Source organism: Peromyscus californicus, unplaced genomic scaffold (genome assembly GCF_007827085.1).
Source record: "Peromyscus californicus insignis strain IS unplaced genomic scaffold, ASM782708v3 Scaffold_8__1_contigs__length_139910024, whole genome shotgun sequence".
In the NCBI taxonomy this organism is placed as follows: domain Eukaryota; kingdom Metazoa; phylum Chordata; class Mammalia; order Rodentia; family Cricetidae; genus Peromyscus; species Peromyscus californicus.
This window is the reverse complement of record NW_026294606.1, coordinates 79,221,919-79,246,928: the sequence shown is the minus strand read 5'-3', so window position 1 is coordinate 79,246,928 and position 25,010 is coordinate 79,221,919. Positions and strand designations below refer to the sequence as shown.

Below are 25,010 nucleotides of genomic sequence, written 5' to 3'. Positions count from 1 at the left end.
AGCCAACTCTGAAGAAAGCATCACTTCCCACAGTGAGAGACCATTCGGGACAGTCACAACCCGTGCAGAAGGTGTAGGGAGGCAAACTTACAGACATCCTTCAGGGAGAGCACCCTGCCGATCATAGTGGCCAATCAGGAAGCCAGCAAGTTGAGGAATCTGGCGGAAGTGACAGAGAAGGCAATTCCATCTCTTATCAATATTTTGCTTCTGTTCTCGTCTGGCTTTCAGGAATGTTGGCCGTATCCTTTCCCCCCAGCCTGGCCCTTTTGCTAAACCACAGAGCAATACTGACAGCTCCCCCTGACCTGGTTGCACAGTGCATCGTCTTCGAGCTGGTGAGGAGTGCATCCTCTTGGTCAGAATCCTCCGGAATGCCCCCACAACTGTTGCTTTCACTTTAGGAAACACTGTAAGAACAGAAACTTTCACTTCAGTAATTGGCAGCTTCTGGACTCGGTGCATGAAGGCAGGAGGCCGGCTCATTATTCTGGCCCTCCACTGACCCAAAACAGTTTTCTCAAATAAAAAGCTAGTCACAGATGCTGAGCGTAAGATTTACTACCAATAGTGATGGTGTTCCAGGCTTCATGAATAAGCAGCTTTTAGAACTGAGAAAATAGCTTCTGTTGTCCCTCAAACACAGCAATCCTGTTATACACAAAAAGTAAACAGGGCTTGAATTAGCACCTTGGGGTCTTTAGTGTGCCAGAAATATGCATGCATTAGCAGTCCCATCTAAGACTCCTTCTTTCCACCTTCTTCGGGATCAGTCAGATTTTATTATTTAAAAAAACAAAAAACTCTGAGTGGGATATTCAGGAGCTTTGTCTTCTGTATTCTTGGCCTGTTGCTGTGGTATAAGATGTTTCGTTTTGAAAAGTCTTTGGGCACAAATATAAAAATACAGATTTCATTTGAAGAATCAAATTAATTCTGACTTCCACAAACGTAAGTGGAAACAAATGTATGCCAGGCCTAAGAGTGATGAGGGAACAGGGGCCAGTGAGATGGGTCGGCAGGTAGAAGGGCTTGCTGCTAAAGTCCGATGACCAGAGTTCAATCCCCAGGGTCCACACAGGAAGTGAGAACTAGCTTCCTCAAGTTGTCCTCTGAGCCTCACATGTGTGTAATATAGCACATTTGTGTACAGACAGATACACACAAACAGCAAATGTAATGCTTTAAAGAGTGACAGAGTACGAAGTGTAGCTTGAGTTTTCCTGCCTGGCCCACAAATCTCTCTCAGGACAAATCTCTCTCACCCGCCAGTCCCACAGCCGCTCAGACCTGACCAAGGAAACACAGAGACTTATATTGCTTACAGACTGTATGGCCATGGCAGGCTTCTTCCTAACTGTTCTTATAGCTTAAATTAATCCATTTCCATTAATCTATACCTTGCCACATGGCTCGTGGCTTACCGGCATCTTCACATGCTGTTTCTCATCATGGCAGCTGGCCGCGTCTCTTTGACTCAGCCTTCCACTTCCCAGCTTTATTCTCCTCCTTGTCCCGCCTACACTTCCTGCCTAGCCAATGGCCAATCAGAGATTTATTTATTGACCAATCAGCAACACATTTGCCATACAGAAAATCCCACAGCAGCGAAGCCTTGCCCTGATGGACTTGTTAATCCCACTGAGTTACGGTGTGTACTACAATTATGTTTACCTATGAATAAAAGCAAGCAAAATATTTCCAACATACTTCCAGTTTTTGTTAGTCTCTGCAGACCAGCTTTAAATTTTGAATCCCCAAAGAGAAAAATAGCCGTCAAAGGACCCTGATGTTCCTTTCCCCACAACGAAAACCAACAAACAACTAAGCGCGACAACTTAGTCTGTGTTTGTTACTTAAGTGATTTGTAAGAAATAAGCTAAAATATGCGCTCTAGCCACTTTGAATAACCATGTTTTTACTAGGCCAAGCTTTCCTGACTGTAGGAAACCTGACCAAATTTCTGTGAAAACAGACTTCCAAGGAATTTTTTCTTAAATGGCCCCCTGCCAGAATGCAGCAGGCATTCCTGGCATCGTTTTGCAGTCACAAAAGTAAAAGTGGAAAAGCTCATGAAAACTATTGTCTTCGCCAACGGAGGTAGTGATATCTATCTAAGATGTGTGAGCTCAGTCTCTAAGTTCCCTTCCCATGTGTAAGCTCTTTGGGTTCAAGTGCTATTCGGCAGCAGGTACTGAGTCTCTTGCCTTCACATTTCCGAGTATCATTAGAATTCACAGTGATGGCGTCAACAACCCGTATGGAAAGGCCCCATGTTCATGGCCAGGTCTGATGCCCTTCCGGGAGCCTACTGGTAGGACTCTGCCTCCCTCCAGAGTGGTTTTGTCCTCTGTCACTTGGCCAACTTGCAAAATCCATGTGGGTGTATCATGCGGGACCCCCAACCCCTTTAGTGACCTTGGTGACCCTGAGCATCCTTGGAGCAAACCCTTGGGTAGCTGACTGTGTACAGCTGCACAACACAGGGTAACTCAGGTTCCCATCCCCAGGAAAAGTCTTCCTCCGGAGGACTAAGTTCTTCGGTCATTTCTTCACAAACCATACAATTCAGATGCATGTCTTCATGTGGAATTTGAGGAGTTAGTAAATGACATAAAATAATTTTATTGGTTGCTTCTCTCACTGTTGTGAAAAATAATTGAGAAAACAATTTAAAGGAAGAAATATGAATTCTAACTTAAGATTTCAGAGAGTTCAGTATGTGGTGGCTTGACCCCATGAACTTGGGCAGAACACTGTGACTTTAGGAGTATGTGGGTGAGGAGGCTGTTTACCTGATGGTGGACAAGAAACAGAGGGAGGGATATAGGAAAGGAACCCCTTGAGGGTGCTCCCTCTGTGGTCCACTTCTTCAGCTATGCCCCACCTCTAAGGTTTCCATAGCTTTCCAGAATAGTACCATAAGCTGGAACCAAACTAAGCCCCTCCCCGGAAGGGGGGATTTCACATTCAAACCATGTTTGTGATAAAGTCCAAACTCACTGAGAAATAATGGCTGTGTCTTCCTTGTAAAAACCTTCTCTCTAGGAAGATACTCAGAAGTCTGTCAATCAGTCGTGAAACTGGGAACCAACTATATAACCCAGCTAGGTATATAGCTGTGGTCACCCTTGGTCAGACTTGTGGTCATCCACCTGCCTCAGCCTCCCAAGTACTGTGACTACAGGAGTGAGTGCGCCAGACAGCTTCTGCCAGTGTGTAAGGCAAACGCTCTCCCAAGGCTGCAGGCCCCACCCTTTCTCTCTGCTTTGAACATGGCCTTCTATAATCGGGCCCCTACCCACCACCCCCTTCCCCCGTCTTCATCTTGCCCTTTCTTCTGCATTTTCTCTTATGGTACCAACTGCTAGATGGCCACATGTGCATCCTCTTCTCTCCTCTTTCACGGCAGCACATGGCAGCCAAACTAACACCATGTCTCTCATCTTCTCTTGAACCTTGATGTGACCAGATGGCTAGATTCTTATGAAGAGGAGGTGAGAAATAGAGTCTGCTATTTGTTTCTTCCCACAGATGGAACACATTGCATTCGTGAACCCCACTCCTGGTTCTGACGACTGTACAATAACAGTCACTGTAGTAGCCAACACATAGCCACATGATGCTGTAAGCCCTGGACCACTTACCCACAGATACGGTTCAGCTAGAGTATCCTGTAGCTGAAATGCTTACAGCAAAGTGTTTGTGATTTCTTGATATTTGGGGATATTGCCATATACAAATGATATACCCCAGAGGTGAGACCCAAGTCTAAACATGAGAGTCACTTGTATTGCATTACACGCAGAACCTACAGGTGATTTTTCTTTAATTTTTTTATTGCACCTACCATTTCTGGGCTGTCACATGAGACCAGATTGTGGAATTTTCCACCCAGGACATGATGTCAACAATCAAAAAGGTTCCTATTTGAGAACTGGTTTAAATGTATTGAGGATGCTAACCCATACAAAGGAAAGCAAATTTTCAGATGGTTGCACTGAAGCATTTGGAGGTCTTTATGTGAAAATAGTAATGGTTTGTCCTGAATTCAAATTAATACACATGAATTATGTCCTGGCAGTTGTTTGCCACTTGCTGTTGGGTGGGTGAGCTCAAGTGTATCATAATGGGAAGTGGAACAGGGTTACACGTTGTTTGAAATCTTGGCTGGCGTCTGTGTATTTGTACTTGCTGCTGGTTGCTGTAACAGCCCGCACCTGGGCTTTCCCACTGGAATAGGCTCTTCCTGGACCTGAAATGTTCTCCTGTTTCCACATCACACATGATGCCTCCCGTGTCCATATTTCAGGTTTCTGATCTACTCTTGAGGCTCAGTCGTGCCTGTGTTTATCCCGTTCCACTGCCCCTCTCTGGTTTCCTAGGACTTATCTTCTCTGTGTAGTGATGTCATTGGTAAACTCCATAAACCAGGCCATCCTGTCAGTCTTGTCCCTCACGCAATCCCAGGAACAAATTCAGCACTTGCCATGCACAGAATGCCGCAGAGATTTGTTGACGGGAGCACTGAACTCTTTCCTCCTTTGAGTCCCTACCACACACTGTAATATCCTAACATCTACAAATACTCGGCAAATGTGGAGGCCCAATAAATAGTATCTGAATAAGGACAGACATTTACAATAGTTTTCTTCTGTGCAGCCGCATAAGCCACAGACTTGAAACTGTTTATTTGAACTTTTCAACAATAGAAGGAGAGGTTGAGTTTCTATAACGTACTTTATTCTCAACTCTGTATTTTACGTGCTGCTGGAGAAGTTAAATTTCTGTGAGTTTATCCTCTGGAAAAGTAAGGTGATAAATATGGCCGATCATTGTGACGTGTGAAGGTTGCCAGGTGCTAATGTTTTCAAATTGCTGGTGATTTTTAGGGACACCGCAAACTGGCCACAATGTCAGAAGCCTTTGGCAGGGATGGCTGGCAGCAAGAACAGAGGCTGTAAATTTAGAAAGTGTTGCTCCACGCTTGAGAATGTGCCACAAAGTCACCTCCAAATATGTCGTGTAGCTGGGATTCTGGGTAAACTAAACTGCCCTGTAGCATGTATTTTGTGGTATATGAAAAAGTTCAAAAAGCATGGCAGAGCCAACAGAAAGTCAATTGGTTGGATTAAGGTGAAACATTCCCCACAGAGTCCACCTGTCACTGCCAAGTTGGACAGCCATGCTATGCGATGCTTTCTCCTGATACTTTGGGGAAACAATCTGTAAAACATTTAATGATCACTGGGATAACTCTCGTGGCCTCTGCTTTTGTCAGAGTAAACAGGTATGCTGAAACAGATGCTGAGTTTGTGTGTGTGAGCACTTTAGCCCCCACCCTGCCCCCAGGATGAGGGCTGAAGAATAAGGTTTGCGCTGCAAACAGTCCCTGCCAAAACACCACTGAGTCCATGGGCCTATGTGCTAAGCAATAAAAGTTAAGGGGGGAAATGTTTCCTAGTCACAGGCATTCTGGTAATTCACGATGCATGCTAATAGTTTTGGGTCTCCATCGCTGCTACAATTCCAAACGAGCACACCAGGACATTACATGCATTCTGAGTGATCACTGTTCTGTATCAAACCCATTGAAAAAAATCAGAATATCACAGCCACCTATGTGTTCACCCTTATTGTGACATTGCTTACAGTAGCAAGGTGCGATCAGCCTTGGAGCCCCTGAGCAGATGAATGGGTAAAGAGCATGGCATATATTTACAACAGTATTATTTAGTCACTAAGGAAAAAGTCACGTGATTTGCAGGAAAATGGATGGAACTGGAATCTCCATGTTAAGCTAAAATAAGCTGAATTTAGGAAGACAGATATTACATGTTGTTCTCATATGTAGACTCTAAAAAGAGACAGATAAGTAAAAAAGAAATTATTAAGAAACCAGAAGGGGACTAGTGTGGGTGTATGGAGGGATACATATGATCAAAGTGTTTTAAATGCATATATAAAAAATGTCACTGTTGAGTTCACTGTTTTGTGCAATTATTTGTACATCAAAATATACATTTTTTAACACACAAAAATCAAAACACTACATACAAGGGAAAAAGGAATATTTAGAAAATATGCCATAATTATTTAGAAAAAAAGTTTCGGGTGGGCATGGATGTGTCTTTGTATGAGCCATAATCGTACTGGGGGAGAGGAGCTGAGGCTGAATGTGGTCAGGAACCAGACGAGGAGACAGAGGACAAGCGATAATGTGTATCAGCATGGGGACCCACTCCAGGAAGTACCCTGCAGGGTCAGCCCTGGAATTAACCTCATTGAATAATTTATAGGTATTTGAAAAAGAGCACACACAATGATATTATACCTGCGGCACTCCATCACAGCAACAAAAAGGTAACTAATAGGCAGAGAAGGAAAGGAGGGGGAAGGGGGTGGGGACGAGAAGGAAGAGGAAAAGGAAGAAGGAGGAGAAGAAAAAGAAAGAGAAAAAAGAAAGAAAGGGGAGGAGGAGGGAAGCAAGGAGAGAAGGATGGAAAAGGGACGAGAAAACGGAAGGGGATAGGAAAGGAACCAATTATTAGAATGAAAGACTTTTTTATTTAAAAAACATCATAAATTTTACATACCAACCACAGATTCCCCTCTCATCCCTCCTCCCACTCTCCCCTTTCCCTCCCCCCATCCGCCCCCCATTCCCTCCTCCAAAGGGTAAGGCCTCCCACGGTGGGGGCAGAGGGGGAGACAGCAAAGCCTGGAACATTCAGCTGAGGCAGGACCGAGCCCTGAGCCCCTGCATCAAGGCTGAGTAAGGTGTGAAAGGGTTTTTTTAACCTATGATTGTAGCCTGAGAAATTAGTCCTTTCTCTTTGCCTTGATGAGCTCTGTTCGAACTGGAGGGAGCAAGTCAGTTCCGTGATGCTGATGAAGAAAGCTTGTGTCTCCTCTCCAGCTTCATTTCTTGTTTTTTCCATATTAATCTGCTCTGAAAACCAAAATTAAATCCAAATAGCATTAGGAAAGCGGTTTAACTAAAGCATTTGCCTCTTCTTCGGTTCTTCGGCTTTGCTTCTTCCAAAGAGTATCTCTCCCACTTCTACCCCAGTGGGAGAGGCTCTTACTGGTTCTGCCTTTCTTTTAATAACACGCCAAGATATTTTAGAGATAAACAAAGCAAATGTCACATTAAAAATCAGACTGATTGTCACATAGAGGCCTTTGTGGGGGGGGTTATTCCCTTTCACATGCACACATTGAGAGGCGCCTTCAAATTTTCCTAGTTTGTTAGGGTTTAACTTTACAGTTTCATATCCAACTTTTATGAATTCTTAGAGCAGTGTTATAAGCACACAGAATCCTTTGGTGCAAAAATGTCTTAAATAAGGTGGTCGTTGTGTAGCAAACAAAGAATATATCTTGTTATCTTCAAAAGAATTCTATGTTAAATTTTCAGTTGTAAATCTTTGCCTGCCTTGAGCGGAGATGTTGTTCCTGGGTTTTAATACTTTTTAAGAAAGCAAGGCCACACATATATATATATATATATATATATATATATATATATATATATATATATATATATATACACATATATATGTATATATATACACAATACCTCAACTTGCTATCCCTCAGCTGCAGCTCATCTGTGGCTGACTTAGAGAGACCATCTGTTCCCACTTTCTGAATATTTCTCCCAAGTTCCAGTCTCAGTCCTTGGATCCCAGTTTCTCCTCCTGAAACAGGTGGTCATGACAATGCCATTCCTTCTGACCGCTGAACACCCAATCTTGTTTGTTCAGTGGGTTTAGGCACTGGAGATTAACCCCAGGGCTTGGTGATGCTGCACACAGGCTCTACCACAGAGTTGCAGCCCCTGCCTCTGAATCTCCATTCATTTCCTAATGTGCTATCATGCCCCCACATCCACTATGGAACCCATCATGTCAAAGAAATGACACTTACTAAGAGCACTCAGCCAATCACATTCTGACTTTCACTTCAAAACTTCAGACAGCCCTGTCAATGTTATTTAACATTTCCAAATGTTCAAACCCCAGGGACTCTTTCCAAGTCCCTTAAACTCTGTTGGGATGCTGTAGTGTTGACCTCACTCTTCCCCTTAAATTGTAGGGCTTCCTTGAAGACCCATTCCTTGGCCTTTGGGTCCTCTTGCTGCCTCTTGGATGGTGCTTTACTTACCTGGGTCTCACTTCTTTCCAGCTAGTCCATTTATTAGCACTTAAAAAAACTATTTAATTGACAAAAATAACTTATTATCTGTGTTTATAATATACAATATAATTTTGACACATATACACACAAATACATACACACACTTTATAGAAAGGTTGAAAACAAACTAACCAGCTGTGGTGGTTTAAATGCAAATCATACATTTGAATGTTCCGTCTCTAGTTGGTAGAACTGTTTTGGAGGAATTAGAACATACAGTTTTGTTGGAGGAGGTGTGTTAGCTTTGAAGTTTAAAAAGCCCAAGCCATTCCAGTTAGCTCTCTACCTCCTGTCTGTGCTTCAGGATATAAGTGCTCAGCTACTGCTCCAGCACCATGCCTGCCTGCCTGCCTGCCTGCCACCATACTCACCATCATAGTCATGGACTAACCCTTTGAAACTGTAAGCAAGCCCCCAGCTAAATGCTTTCTTTTGCTTTGATCATGATGTCCCTTTACAGCAATAGAACAGAAACTAAGACATTGTCAAATACATCCTCTCACAATATTATTACTATTTACTTTTTAAAAAATTTTTCAAGACAAGATTTCTTTGTGTAGCTATGGCTGTCCTGGAACTCATTCTATAGGCTAGGCTGTCCCCGACCTCACAGAGATCCACTGCCTCTGCCTCCTGAGTGCTAGGATTAAAGGTGTGCACCACCACACACAGCTCCCATATTATGTTTTATAGTTAAATCTACTTAACTATATTTTCTTAACTATACATACAGTTAATATTTTTAGTATTTTAGTATACTAAAATACTTGGAATAGACATTAACTATGGTCACTGGGCTGTTTGAACTCTTAATTTTCCCTTTTGTCCAGAACTTTATACATTTAGCACAATATATTTTTCTGTACCCCACACCCACCCCACTAGTCTATGAGAATCACAATTCTCTCTGCCTGTGTGTTGACCTGTTTTACACTCCATGTACAAATGGAATCATGTGCTTGCCTGTCTGTGCCTGCTTTTTTCACTTAACAGGATGTTTTCTAGATCCATCCATGGTGACATGAATAGCAAGGCTTCCTTACCTTAAAGGCTGAATAGTATCCCATTGTGTATGCCTCCTGCCTTCGCCAGTTCATCCTGTGATAGACACTTGGGGAGGTTCTATGTATTTGTTGTTGTGAACAAGCTTCCATGAGCCTGGGTGCTCAGACATCTTTCTTTGATTCTGTCACCTTTGGACATGTACCTGGAAGTGAGATCATTTGAAAATAAGCTAGTTCTATTTCTAATTGGAATGGGGGGGGAGGGCATCTTCTTATTTCTTTCAATAACAGCTGTACCTATTTATATTCTCACAAAAAGTATACAAGAGTTCACCTTCCCTACCTTTTTCAGAATGGTCTGTCTTTTTTTGACAGCAGGCATTCTGACAGTGATGAGACATTGCATCCGTGGGATGCTATTTGCATTTCCCTGAGGATTGGTGGCCTTGAACACTTTTCACTTCCCTCTTGTGCTTTGTCTCCTTTTGAAAATGTTTATTCTTATTTTGCCTATTTTTACATTGGATCGTCTGCTGTCTTACTGATTTGAATCTCTCACACATTTTCATTGTTAACCCTTTATCAGACACATTGTTTGGAGGTACCATCTCCTAATATGTGGTTGTCTGCCTTCTCCATGGATTGCCTCCTTGGCTGTCCATACAGAAGCTTCTGGTCTTGAGGAAAGCACATCTGCCCATTTAAGCTTTGCTTGCCTGTGCTTCTGGGTTTGCTTAATAAACAGAACAACAAACAAACCAAAACAAACGGAAATAAAAACCACTGCCTGGACCAATGTCCGTTTCCCCGTGTTTTCTCCCAGTTGTTTTATAGGTTCGGTACTTACATTTGCCTTAATGCATCTCACATTGACTGTTGTAAATGGTACTGGATAACGAAGACGTCACTCTTCTTCATGTAGACACCCAGCTGTCACTCCACTGTGTATTGAAATGACAGCTTCCCCCCACTCTGTGTTCCTGGAAACTTGATCAAAATTAAGTTGGTCAAAACGAGCAGATTTATTCTAGAGCCTTCTTTCTGTTCTGTTCCATTAAGCCTGTATGTTTTTATGGCATTTTAGGTTGATTTAAACAACAACAAAGCAAAAAAATACCACCTAGCCCCATCTCTGTTTCCCCGTGGTTTCTCCCATTGTCTTCCTGGGTTCAGGATTTACCTTCCTGCATTTTGACTGTGGAAGCTTTACACCTGCTTTTAGGTCAGGTGGTGTGATGCTTTGAGTTTTGTTCACTTTTGTTCAAGATTGCTTTAGCAATTTGGGGTCTTTTGTGCTTCCACATGAATTTTAGAATTGTCTTCTGTTTCTAGTTATATGGGGAAAAAAAGTCTCTGGGTATTTGGTAGGGAGTGAACTGGATCTCTAGAGATTGCTGGGGTAGCTGTTGACATGTTAGCAATATTAGTCTATTTAAAGGGATAGCAGCTCAGTAGTTTGGGTCATTTCCACTCTTTTTCACCAGTATTTTATAGTTTTGACCATAAAAGCTTTTTGCCTCCATGGTTAAATTTATTGCTATGTTGCACTTTTTTTGGTAGCTCTTACAAGTAGGCTGTTTGCTGGTATCTTTTCTGATAGCTGGTTGTTAATGTTAATCATTTTCAGAAGTTGTTTTTTATATCCTGCAATGTTTATTGAGTGGTTTGAGTCTTTAGGATTTTCTGTGTAAGATTTGGAACTTCACCCTCCACTTGCCCTCATGACCAATTCCCGCCATGAAAACAACAAACAAGTCAGAACGAAAACATCCTTATAAGGTCATTGTGTATGTCTTAGGGTTACTGTCGCTATGATGAAATGCCATGCCTACCAGTAAGCTGGGGAAGAAAGGGTTTATTTGGCTTACACTTCCACATTGTAGTCCATCACTGAAGGAAGTCAGGGCAGAATCTCAAACAGGGTTGGAACCTGGGGCAGGAGCTGATGCAGAGGCCACGGAGGGGTGCTGCTTACTGGCTTGCTCCTCATTGCTTGCTCAGCCTGCTTTCTTATAGAAGCCAGGACTCTCTCTTCTCTGAATTGAGAAAATGGGTCTGAGTTATAAGTATGCCTGTGGGGCATTTTTTAAATTAGTGATTGATGTGGGATGGTGCCATCCCTCGGCTGGTGGTCCTGGGTTCTATAAGAAAGCAGTGTGCAAAGTCAAAATTTTAAAATGGATAAATGAAAGGAATATACATTGTAGCAAGCTCAATTCCAATCATGGTGGCATATCATATATAGTCTTGGGATTCAGAAGGCTAAGGCAGGAGGATCATGAGTTCAAGGCCAACCTGGGCTACATAACAAGACTTTGTCTCAAAAAACAACCATCAGAAAAAAACAACAGCAAAAACTTCCAGGGTGAGTATTAGATGTATAATTCTCTGCAAGTCCTGTTACCTTTTTTTTCTATTTTTACTGAAAAATATCCCGTACAATATATTCTGATCATGGTTTCCTCTCCCCTAACTCCTCCCAGGTCCCCCCATCTCTTCACCCACCCAACTCCATGCCTTTTCTTTCTCTCTCTCTCTTTAGAAAACAAGCATGCAACCAAACAAACACCCCAGAATTTAAAAAAAGAAAGAAGAAACCACACACACACACACACACACACACACACACACACACACTCCTCAGACACAAAACTCATAAAAACACAAAATCAAAAACTATAATGCATAAGCAAAAGACCAATAAGAAAAAAATTCCCAATCAAAACAATATGAGACAAAAGTCTACAAAACTTGAATTGGTTTTGTGTTGGACATCTGCTGCTGGGCATGAGGCCCACCGTTGAGTGTGGTTAATGTACCCAGTGAGCCTGTCACCATTCCTAAGCTCGGCTTTCACTTCAGAATCTCTTTTATTACTCTGCCTTCTGTGCTCGAAAAGGAGGAAAGCCCCTCCTACATTCTGAAGTGTTTCAGTTTTCTCCAGGCTGTACCTCTAAAATCAGCTCCAGGTCTTCTTTGCATGCTAAGGCTTGACCTAATCAACAGATTCAGGCAAGAGGGTGTCATAGCTCAGACCACACCTATGGAGTTCATGGAAAGAGGTCAGACTCGGGGTGTATTTTCAAAGTAGACCCAACAGGTTTTCTTCATGACTTAAGTAAGGGATATAAGACAAAGAGAGGAGTCAAAGACATTCCACAACTTCCATTCCAAACAACTGGGGAAATGAATTGGCTTCATTGGAAATAAGAAAGCCATGGGGTGTCAGAGTTTGCACGGAAGGATTGGGACTTCCGTTTTATCCATGTGAAGTTTGAGGTGCCATTTTTTGTATCTCAGCAGAGATGTCTAACAGTCAATTAAATATCTTGGAATTTAGTTTAGGATTGGAAACTTAAAACTTTGGAGGAGTCACACTATATTGTTTCCATACACACAACACACACACACACACACACACACACACACACACACACACACACACACATACCATCTTACACATATTTAACTATTCTCTCATAGGATTGAGCTAAAAAGGGACACAGAGAACCACATAGACTTTTAATCTCTCACCCAGGCGTAATGCAGGCACTATAGCTATCTTAGTATCATCGGGACGTGCTCCTTTGTGTCTGTGGAAACCTGTGGGTGGTTCTAGTAAGGCAGTGAATTGACTTCCTGAATCTAATCAGACTTCCTGCTGAAGTCTACAAATGTTAGATCCAAGGAACCTAACAAATAAAGCCGGAACAAAACCAAGACGTGGACCGACAGGGGAAGGGTGAACAGGAGGGCTACAAAGGAAACAAGAGCAGAAGGAAGAGAAACATTCTGCACTGAAGTTCAGCTGCCCAGAGTGGCCACTGTCTGGCAGACCTGAGGAGTCCCAACAAGGTTCAGTCAACAGCAGGGAGTCAGTAGAACCAGTGCCTGGTAAGGATGCCTAGGAGCACCCATACCCATCTCTCTACAGCTGATTTACAACCCTACCCCAATCAGCAACTGACTAGAGAGAAGAAAAGGCCAGCCGCTGGCAGTAGGGATTGTACACTGCCCAGGGAGATGAAGACATCACACACCTGTGGGAGGTGAAGAGTGCCTCTTCCAGGTAGATGAGTCTCCAGCCAGCATCCATGAATCTGCTCCCAAGTGAAAGTTGCATTTCAACTGCCATCAAGTTAACAACTGCCTGGAGAACGCAACTGAGGAGCTCTGGAACCCTAGGTCACTCTGGAGCAGAACAGAAAGCCAGCAAGACCAAATGTAAGCTCAGAATTTCAGTCATGCAGCCAAATAGTTGGCATCTGATGGACATCCTGAATGTAGTGGAAACTGAAGAGGTTAGAAATAAACAAGTAGAGTGTAACAGAGGGAAGAGAAAGTTAAATTTTAGCATCCTTGGTGTGATAGGAAAGCCACTGGAAGCTAGAACAAGATTCTGTTTTTTTAAAAACATTCAGGAAACAAAAAAAAAATAATCAGAACTGAAGAGTAAAGTTTAAGAAACTATCTCCCAAAAGCACAGCAAAATTATAAAGGCATAAGAAAGAAAGGGAAGAAAAGGAACATGGTGATGAGTACAGACAGCAAAGGAGCCCGCATCGGTACACCACAGACTGACAAGATGGGGGGGGGGGGGGACTCCGGAAAGTTCTGTAAGGAACTCCTTCTGTTAGGAGGAGGGGCACATCTAGAGGAAGAAGGTCACTGGGAGGATGTTCTTGGGTACTGTGTCTTGTCCAGGCCCTTTCCTTAGTCACTTCTTGCTCCACTCCACCATGAGTTAAGACATGCCACATGCGTCCACCACCATAATGATCAGCCTTGACCACGGGCCCAGAAGCAACAGAGCCAAAGACGATGGACTAAAGTCAACTGAAAATCATTCTTCTCTTTACATTGTTGTGCTGATATTTTGTCCCAGCAACAAAAGTCCAAGGAATATGTTACAACTTCATGAAATTTTAGAACACAAGTAAAAAGAAAATGGAATAATTTCATAACATTCAATGGAGACAATGACGTCACAGTCAAACCAAAAGAACAAAAACCAACTTCACATCAACGGCATTGACACTGAAACCAGAAGATATCAAGTGTCACTTGTATTTAAAGTCCCCACACTTACCTATTCTTTAAATTCCTGTTCCCCATCCCAGAGAGGCCAGTTCTGATGCATTTATTCCAGATTTCATTCCATTACTGTCTACTTCATTCCTCTGTTCACCAATGAGACATTCTTTGGAGTAGGGATCAACTAAGAGGAAACTAACTTGAATAAGAATTTAATAATCTATTTTTATCAGTACAAAGATGTGTTAGGTTTGGCATTTCAACTTTTAATTACTTCACAGGACACCATAAACTTTTATTATTGTACTAATTTTCAATATAGCTACCCTAAAATGTCTTATTTGGAACAATAAAATAGATCCCTAGCAAAGAATTTTAATCATTCTTTTACTTTTTCTGTTTAGGTTTTTTGAGACAAGGTTTCACCTTGTAGACCAGGCTGGCCATGAACTTGCAATCCTCTTACTTCAGCCTCTTGAGTGATGGGGTTATAGTTAAGTACTACCAAACCCTGCAAAATGTTAGTCTTTCCACTTGACATCTTCCAACTCCAGAAAACAGCTACAGTGCCATAATACCAGCCAGCATTTATGAGTCCATGAGGAAGCACTTAGTACTCAGTGTTGTACTTAATCCCTGCATCCACCCTATTAGGAAAGTACCTGACAAATTCTCATCTGATTGATAGTACAATGAGTCTTAGTTACTCCAGGCCATGTACAGTTAGAAGAACATAAGGCCAGGCTTCCAACTGAGACATCAGAGCCAATGTCACCTCAGGCATGCACTTCATCATCTATGAGACTATCCCCACCAAGAGATAAGCCATTGGAATTTGATCTGTCCAATAGAATGCAACTGTAAACAATTTTATCCTAGCTTTCCTCTACATTTTTAGTGAAGAAAATATTATATGTACAGACATACTTTACACTTGACATAACAAAAATTTGAGGAGAAATTTGAAGGTATTTCAAAAGACAACACAAATGGATCACATACAGGGTTGCCCAAACCTCTTCCTCTGCTGTGCGGTATGGAGCAGAGTCCCTGCCTCCTCACCCAATCAGCAATCAGATCATCCCCATCTACAACGTCATTGTTTCTCATATGTATCCCAGTTCCACTCCCTGCTCTGCTGACCCAGCATGCTGACCTCATGTCTTAGTGTCTGGGCACAAAAGCTTTCCGGTGAAGGACACCCAGACAAAGCAGTGTAGAGCCAGGCCTGTTGGAGGACAGCTGTAACTCCAGCACTGGGGAGGCTGTGGCAAGAGGTTCTCAAGTTCAAGGCCAGCCTGGGCTACATAACAATCTCTTCTCAACCCCACTGCTGTGTGACTTTTCCCAGGGAGACGTATTTACCCCAGAGAAGACAGGGATGTCCAACCAGAGAAATGATTCCATTCAAGTCCAGCATGAGCCAGTGAGTTAACTGGGATCTTTACAAGAGCTTGGGTAGCTAAATGGCAGCTGCAGCACCAGAAGGGCCATCCCAGGCTACACCTCTGGGGCTCCCGGCATGAAGTCCCCTCCACTGTAGGTCCGGACTTGAGGAGGGGCTTTGTGGCCCTCACGGCTTTCTGAGCCTTCTAAGTTCTGCAGTTTGATTAAGCTTCCTGAGTCATAAGCCTTCCTTCTCTCTCCAGGAGGGAGTATTTCAGTCGGAGGAAACGGCTACCTAACATCACTCTCCCTCACCCCCAAACTAGGGAGGAAAATCCACAAAGCAAACTTATTCAAATGTGAGCAGATGTTGGGAGAGGAAGGGTATACCCGTTCGATAAAAGTAGCATCTACTTTACTTGGAAATGTATATCTCAGGTCACATAAACATGTTCTTAGTCTACCATCCGTTACTATAATAAAACATCACAGGGTAATTCATAAAGAATAATTGTGAAGCCTGGAAAATTCCATATTGGGAAACAGAATTTGAAGGCCGCCTTGCTGGTGAGGACTGTCAGCAGAGCCCCAAGGCAAAGAGGACATCACATGGTAAGACAAAGTATCTTAAGTCAGGTCGGCCCTCTTCTCATAAAGCCACAGTCCCATTGGCTTAGGGCTCCACCCTTATGGCCTCATTTAACCTTAATTACCTCCTGCCTCCAAATACCGTGGATTAAATTTCTACTCTTTTAATGCCTCACCATAAGGATTACTTTTCAACGTGCATTTTGGTGCAGATATTCAATCCATAGTACACGGCGTGTTCCTCTGTCAGCTGCAGGAAGACAGACACCAGTGAAGAGCAGGCCCTGCAAGCCTCTCTGTGCTGGCCAAACAGAAGCGACATTTCCGTCCCAGGCTGCAACAGCAGAATGTATCTTGAAGCCCCTGGTTCAGGTCCAATGTCATATGAAGGGAATTAGCAAGGCTCAAAGTCTGGCTGTGGTGGAGCCTCGGCTGGAACAGCAGCATAGGCCCAGCCCAGATGAGTAGTAGGAAAGCCACTTTGCAGGCAGAGGTGGTCATTACTGTGTTGTGCCCTCAACAGGAAGATAGTCAAAGACTTCTCCATTCAAATCAGCTTTGGAAACTCAGGATCCTGCTGAAAAACGCCCTGTGTTGGGTATATACACAGGTACTTCCGACCTCATCAGGCTGTAATTAAAACTCCTGTGTTTCCAGACTCTGCTCACCCAAACAATGTGGAGTCAAACCACAAGAAAATGTGTTATCACTCAAAAGAGTCCATATTTTTCGTACAACTGAAATGCAACATAAAGCCGTGAACTGTTAAATATGAAAGTAAAATTGGATGCAGACACTGGTTGGTTCTCAAGCTACCTGGGTCTCACCTTTCAAGAGATGTGAGCCACAGGTCACAGCTGTATACTCAGGGCACAGCCTCAAGATCAAAGCCTTTTACACTGAAGGAAGTGTTCGCAGTCCGCCCAGCCGATCCACAAGCCACCCATTGTGCCCTTCCCATGTCCTTGTTCAGTCCAAGCTGTAAAACGTTATGTGTTTGAATGACGTTTTAAAGCGCTCTGTGCAATTAACTTTTAAAGCGCAGAGGCTGGTTTTCCTTCGGTGTATATATGAAACTCCCCATAAACGTAAAGTCCTTGGGTGTGTTTGGGGGAGGGGATGATTAAAAAGAGCAAAGCTCTTGAAAGGAACAAACACTTCAAAAAGTGAAACCCGAGGTGTTTTTCCCCCCTCATAATATTAAAAATGCCTTTATAGTTGGAAAAAGTCAATAGATCAAAAATACATACAGCAAAAAGAGCTATATGGACTCCGTGTTCGCTCACGCCCAATTTGCATCTGCTCTCCTAGGGAAACCCCTGCTTTTTAAGTATAATTATCACAAAAGATTGTAAGCTGCCTTCTCCTGGCGCTCTGTACTAGTGGTGTGAGAGCATGCTCATTGTTAACGACTGGCTCACCCAATCCAGGATTGGGGGCAGAGTGGCTGGCTTGTGGGTATTTACCCTAGTTTTAAAGCATTCCACCAAGCGAGTTTGTTTGTGAAGCTCTAAGAAAAATGAAAACATATTCCAGAGGCAGATTCCAAACCAAGACACGTCCACGGTCCACAGATGGTGGCTTGGGGTAGGAACAGGTCCTTGCTCAGTCTGTAAACCAGTCCAGGCACAGCCAGTGTGTCTCACACAGCAAGACTCAACACTGACAGTCAAGTACAATAAGGTTATGGGAAAACAGTGGACTCAGACTGTACAGCTGAACCAAAGGGGTCCTGCCAGGACCTCTCAGACATCAACTGGGGCGCTCCCAGGTGACCTAGGGGTTAGGATGCTTCACTCTTTCAAATATCAGGTTGTTCAGACCCTTAGTGCACAGATAATTCAGAACTTGCCACTCTACACTCTTGTTTGAGAATGTTCCTAGCTAAGTAAAATGGACAGTGCAGGCTACTTTCATTGGTGAAATCACAGTGCGTGGTACATAGCAACTTGGTAACTAATAAAACCATTCACGTTATGCAAACATTAGGTCACTTGCAGATCTGGTGCCAGAGAGACATGCACGGTAAATTTAAGGAAACGACTCACAGCCCACCCACCAGACACACCGTGTTTTTTCTCTTGTTATCTCTGTTTTTTTTAGAATGTATACACTTGTGTGTGTGCACGCACCTGTGTGTGTGTAGGTGTGTGCTTGGAAGGCAGAGGACAACAGCAGGTGTTGTTCTTCAGGCACTGCCCGCTTCGTTTTTGAGACAGAGCTTCTCACTGGGCTGGAACTTGCCAAGTGAGAGTAAGCCAGGCTGACTGGCCCCTGAGCCCCAGGGATCCACCCATCCCTACCTCCCCAGTGCAGAGCACACGTCCAACTCTTCAAAACACAAAACATAAACAAACAAAAGACCCAGGTTCAGGTGACTGTGCTCAGATCCTTATGCAAAGCAAGTACTTTACTGATCAAGCTATCCCAGCCTGGGTTAGACTCTTAAAACAGTAGCTTATGGAGCTCTGTTGGCCAGCTTTTAGCAAAAATATCAGTACGCACTCTACCTGGATCTAGAGCTAAGCAGCACATTTGATGTAAGAACTTAAGCAAACTGAATTCCCTGAAGAGAAGCAGTCATCCTGGTGTATTGTCGGGTACAAGGAGAATTCACACAGTGTCCCGCGAAGGGTACCAGCCTGGATGAGACATCTAACATAAAGTTTGTGAATGGGCAGATCTCACCTTCCAAACCTTTACCTTAATGACTTTTAAAGGGGCCAGCACTCTGCTGGTTACCCTCACTCACAGTTCATTGGTTTCTTCAGTGTGGAATAGTGTAACTATTGTCCAGGGTTTTTGGAAATAAACACAGCTGATTCTTGGAGAGCCTGAGGGGGGACCACAGACAACAATGTGGACTGAGGGAGGAGAAGCTAAATGTGTGTTTGATTCTGACAGGCATCAGATCAAGGGTTTCCTTTCCAAGGGAGCTTGGCAAGGAAGCAACAGCAGATGCCCAGAGACACCTGGGTCAACGAATTCAATGGCAGGTCCTGGAGCAAGTGCTGACAACGGCCAGACTAACCTCACGGCCCAAATTCCTTCTTTCTCCTCCCTCCCTAATCTACCAGGGCTAGCCTCCAGCAAATCAAGCAGTCCTGGAAACTGGTGAAAGAGTCACCAAATGAATACAGTTTACGGAACTCCAGCTCTGGGCTGGGCACTGGGGGTGCTGGGCAAATGTGTTATCTTCAGGGTACCTGGTGGTCCTGTCCTGACTGTAAGTACAGTCTGCGAAGAGGCCAGGTAACTAAGAAACAAATGAAAGCCTCTTTCCTCCTTTCCTTCCTCCCTCCCTCCCTCCCTCCTTCTTCCTTTATTCCTCCTTTCTTTCCTTCATTCCTCCTCCCTCCCTCCTTCCCTTTCTGGGTCCTGGGGATCACACTCAGATCATCAGGCTTGGTGGTAAATGCCGTAATCCTGAGTCATATCATAGGTCCAGAAAATGCATGTTTAAATGGAAAGAAACATTAGGAAGAAAGGGGTTACAGACATGGAGCATCTGGAAGCAAACCATCCTAAAGAGAAGGAGCTGAATGAGGAATCTCAACATAAGGAAGGCCATGGGAAATGGGAGAGACCTGTGCCGTGACTGGAGAGAAGGAGACAGAGCTGTGAGAAGGCACTCTTAGGGCTGTGGTTTTAAGAGCTGTTCCTATGTAGTGGCTTCCGTGGAGTTGCAGAGCTCATCTAGATTGTATGTTGAGGCTGTAGCTGCAAGGTAGCATAGGAGACTGAAGAATGAAGACATGAAACGGACTCTGAGAAGCATGAGAAAGGGACCCAAGTAGAGAAAAAGCGATGTTCAGCTTGCTCGACAATGAGAGAATCCCACCATGGTTGGATTTGCAGGAGATTTTCTTGCCTCATTGTTTATACACTACCTCCTGCCAGGCTTGGGTACCATTGATCACCCAGGAGTCAGCGTTGGCTTTGTGCACCACTGTGGCTTTCATGAGTGGATGTCATGTAAGGAGGTCTAAGAAGCTAGTAGAAGGATGACTGCAGAGATCGACCACAAAGACTAAGGCAAGAGCAAGGATTATTGAAGAAAACTTTTTAAGACTCATGAGCCAGTAGTCATGTTGAAAACAACAGTTATGGAAAGGTCATGTCATAATGGAGGATACGGCAGCCAGCGAGTTTGGAGCAGATAGAGGTGAGTGTTGAAAGATGAGGACCAGGGTGTGACCCTAGAGGTGGAGGGCTAAAGCAATGTGAAGGTCAAGAAACAGAGAAGCCAAATGCCCTTCAGTCCCCCAGTCTGATCAAGATGTCCTCATCTACAATTTGAAAATGTTTTACATATATTTAATTCTCACTTAAGACATAAATTCGCCTGGGTTGGTGTTTCTGGATGATGTGAGATCACCATTTTTATTTTCTTTTAGGGCACCAGTATTTCCTGCACCATGTGACTGTATTTTTCTTCCCTAAACGGCCATTAAATTAGTTCCTTCTTTGTTGCTCTCATCCTTTTGTGCTCTTTGTCTGCTCTGAAGTAAGTCAGGCCCTCCAGCCTCTTCTCCTATAGTATCCTGATCAATGCCATAAAAGTAAACTTTCTAAAATACATACATGGCCATGCCACTCCTCTAATTAGAATGACTGAATAATTTCTTTTGCAGGAATGCGATCCAAACCCATAAGGGTGGCGTAGGTACCCTGTCTCACAATGCCTCTCTTTCTGACGGTCTTTGCTGATAGAATCATCTTCATTTCCTGGCATTATCCACATTTGTATTTCAGTACTTCTGCATAGAAAATCTAGAATCCAGTTAACTTCTGAAATACCTTACTGAGTCATATCTGCTACATTTAAGAAGCTCTATTTCATTTATTTGGCATTTACTTGGCATCTGATCTCTAATACGCACTATGTTGGCATCGTAAATGCCCTTACGTGTTTACAATCAACAGACAGAAAACAGGGACCCAATCCCTATTTAAAGGGTAAGACCCAAGTGGTGTAGACATTTGAATCAACTGCCACAGCCCCAAGTGGGAGAAATGGCTCTTTGCTTGATGAAAATCAGTTGTGGCTTTGTGGGATAGTTGTTTGGATATGTAAGTGAATAAACTGCTATAAAAGTGAATAAAAGTTATAAAGCCATAGAAGGAGGTGAGAGGGCATCAGTAGAGAAGTGGCATCAGTTAAGCAAGGCAAGTGAGGAATGGGACCTTGCTGTCTACGATGGAGCAAGAGAAAGCCAAATGGCTGAAAAGCCAGCTGGGGTCCGAGTGCACAAACTCCTTGGCATTGGGGGACAGCCTATTAAGGGACTGGTGGGGTTAGGACGTCACTCTCGTAGGTGGACCAAACCCTAAACTCGGGGATATTAAGTATAAGAGAATGGGCCGATATGCTGTGGCTTTTCTGAGAGACTCCAGAAAGAGACCTATCACAAGGAAATGGTAAGGGTGTGAGGAATTCCTGCCTTGTGTAAGCCTCTGCATTCACCTGAATGGGGTTTCCCACACGTGTTGCTTTTGTGTATGTATGTATGAGTGTGCACATGTGTGGGTGGGGTGAGTGTGCATGTCTCTGTGTGTGACTGCAGAGGGCAGAGGAGTGTGTCTGGTGTCCTGTTTCATCACTTCCAGCCTGTTCCCTTGAAACAGGGTCTCCCACTGAACCTGACACTCAGCATTTCAATGATGCTACTTGACTATCTCTGCTGTCCACTGCCGGGGTTACAGGCCATGAGGCCATGCCTAGCTTTTACATGGGTGCTTCGAATCCAAATCTGGGTCCTCATGGTTACACAGTAAGCGTTCTTACTCACAGAGCTGTCTCCCCAGCCTCCCTTGTTGCTTGTTTTCAAGTACATGCTGTTTTAAATTCTTTCTATAGCCTAGCTTTGTATCTTTGGATTAATGGTGTTATTCTTTTCTCTCCTCCCACTCTGGTGTGTGACAGCTTCTACTGGATATGGTTGGATCCCCAGACCAGGATCTCCAGGAAGCTGCTGCCGGCTGTATATCTAACATCCGCAGGTTGGCTCTCGCTACAGAAAAGGCGAGATACACTTGAAACGTAAATGCACACAAGCTACCAAATGCTCTGACAAAGGACATACCACTCCCTCTGCCAGGAAGCCAGAGTCGAGAAGCATTTATCAACCAGTCCTTCAAACAGTCTAAACAAAAAAACACATGGATTAAGACATACTTGAAAACTGCAAGAATCTTTTTATTCTATTTAATGAAAAGTAAATATGTAATGAAATGTACAACCAATAAATTTGTGATAATTTTCCAGGAATTGGAAGGTATATGTATACATCATATACATAGTTCAACTACACTTTTGCATCTGCAGTGATTTTAATAAAGAATATAGCGTTCCTGGTGTGCAAGTTCCAGATGCACCCGTGAATGCCTCGAGAACCCTTTTTCTGTTAAACCGATCTGGCTGTCCTGTGCTTACGGCTCAGTCTGCCTGATCGCTTGCAAGCCACAGGAGAGTTCTGAGGAGACGTGCTGATTTCACAAATGGTTATTAAATAGAAGTCAGCGTTAAGCAGCTGCTCTGAGCAAGAGCATTCTGAGGTCACCCCAAACTTCTCCCATACCACCAAACACCCGCGACAATAATGCACAACTGTCACCACACCGCGGCCTGCAAATCGCAAGGACAAGGAGTCCTTTCACTTTGGGACGGACCGAGTGTAAACAACGATATGTTTCACTTCCCTCTCAGCCAGTCACCAACACTTTTATTGAAATTAATTTATGCTGATGTAAGGATAATATTATTTCACATAAAATTACTCTGAAATTCTGAACTTATTTCCAGCACATGAAGTACTTTTTAAAAAGTGGCTACACAGGATTAGTCGCATTTTATCAGGTTAAGAAACGTTAGGACCCACTTTTAAAAATCACATATGTAACCTCTGTGTGCTGAAATGTTTGGGAACTAACTGTCCCAACCATCTAACACTTGCCAGAAAAACAGCGTTGAATGCTCCAAAGATCCCCCTCAGAGAATGCTTTAGCGAGCAGGCAAGGCCATTTTATTGAAAAAATATTAGGTACTGTATATGTCATCCTTTGGAGAAAACCATAAACTTAATTGAATTCAATGTAAATAATTTGTACAAAATGAAAAAAGCCTGCACAAGATGAATATGAGATCAATAACAGAGGCTCCAGTAAAAAGGTAAGTGCTTCTGAGAATTTTAAGGTTTCATAAAACACCCGTTTTCTTTGCAGCTTTTTGAAGGGGAATATAGATGGGGATACTTCTAGGAAGGAAGCAGTGCTGATTCTAAGGATTAACTTTAAAGAGTAAAGGGTGCCTTGCCTGTTCTTCCAGCACTAGATATTTCTAATGGTCTCCACGCCGTTGTTTGACAGCATTAAAAAAAAAAAAAAAAAACACCTCGAGGCAGGGGGCTGTGATAGCTACAGGAAATGAATGATCATTCGACTGTCACTAGAGTGACCTCGAAAGCTCACCATCGGCTTCAGGTCTTAAAATATTCCTGTGTCACCGGGCCCAGGAGCTGATGGGAAGCGAGAGGAAAAACAACGGCAAAGAGAAGGGAGCATGTGAATACTGACGGGGCGACTGCGTTTTATGACGCTCGTAGCGCTTGGTTTTATGATTAACAAATGCACAAAGCAAAAGCAACAGAATCATTTAAAAGGAACCATGCACTTAGAAATGGACAAAAGCAGTGTGAAGATTGTCTTATGTGTTCTCTAAGGAAAGGCTTCCACTCACATCACCAGCAATGCAGTGCCTTATAGAATAAGATGTTGATCTCAAAGGCCAGGGTTGGGCTTATTTTGTGAAACGGTGTTATAGAAAATGCTGGTCTCACTGGAAAAACATCAAAGCCTGCAAAACACCCTTAGCTTTCAGAGGATGTGGGTGAAGCTGATCGGCCAATCCCCTGGTCAGCTGGTATACGCTGTGAGAATACTTACAGGTTTTGTTGTTGTTGTTGTTGTTGTTTTTCCTTCTTTGTGAGGGTTTTTGTGATATATATTTTGTGCTAGTGAAGGCTTTAGCTCTTTATGTTTTGGATGACAAATTTCTTTCTTAGGCTTTATTTTAACTGGACGTACAGAGAACACAATATGCCCTCTGGCTCCTTCGGTTTGGAAGGGGTTTAAGGTGGAAGGAATTTTAATTGGATTTCCTTTGGGGAAGCCCAGCCATGATCTTCCACCTTTTTCCCAGTCATAATTTACCGCTATCGGGGTGACTTGCGCTGAAAATAACTTGTTTCTTTTTTAACATTTTCTGAGTTCTAAAAATGAATTGACAGTTAGTTCTTTCAGGGCGTGGCATCCTGAGTTCTACTTCCTCACAGACATGGTGTTACTGATGGATCTCTAAAGTATTCACACAGAACTGAGAGATTTTGATTTCAAAATACACGGAAAATGTATTCCCACTTAAGAAGGGTCTTGGTTGTTTGTTGAGAGGAGCAAGTAGGTCCTTTCTTTTTCCTTTACTTAATATATTAAGTCAAGATAAAATTTCCCAGTCCAAATGGTTTAAATTGTTTACTCTAATTTCATTCCATGAAGACTTGGGATTGGAATAACCTATGCTCATTACTGCAATTCAATGAAAATATTAAGGAAATTTACTTCAGATTCAATAAATGTTCCCAGACTAACAGTCCAAGTGTACTGAAGTGTAAAAATGGAACTCTCCCCGTAAATGAGAATAGACTAGAAAGTGAATTGGCTTGGGTTCTACTATATGGTGCTATTATATTCTGGCACAGTGTTAGGTACTTAAACTTTATCACATTGCTGGTGTATTTC

General features: G+C 43.1%; 1 protein-coding gene across 1 annotated transcript in view; it reads left to right on the top strand.

Annotated features, from left to right (window-relative positions):
- The window catches only part of Odad2 (outer dynein arm docking complex subunit 2), a 153,372-nt gene extending 130,032 nt beyond the window's left edge, over window positions 1–23,340 (top strand). The window contains exon 20 of the mRNA XM_052729323.1: window positions 22,141–23,340. Coding sequence (XP_052585283.1) covers window positions 22,141–22,254 — 114 coding nt within the window. The 3' untranslated portion in view covers window positions 22,255–23,340. The remainder of the gene's footprint in view (window positions 1–22,140) is intronic.
- Window positions 23,341–25,010: the final 1,670 nt, after the last annotated feature.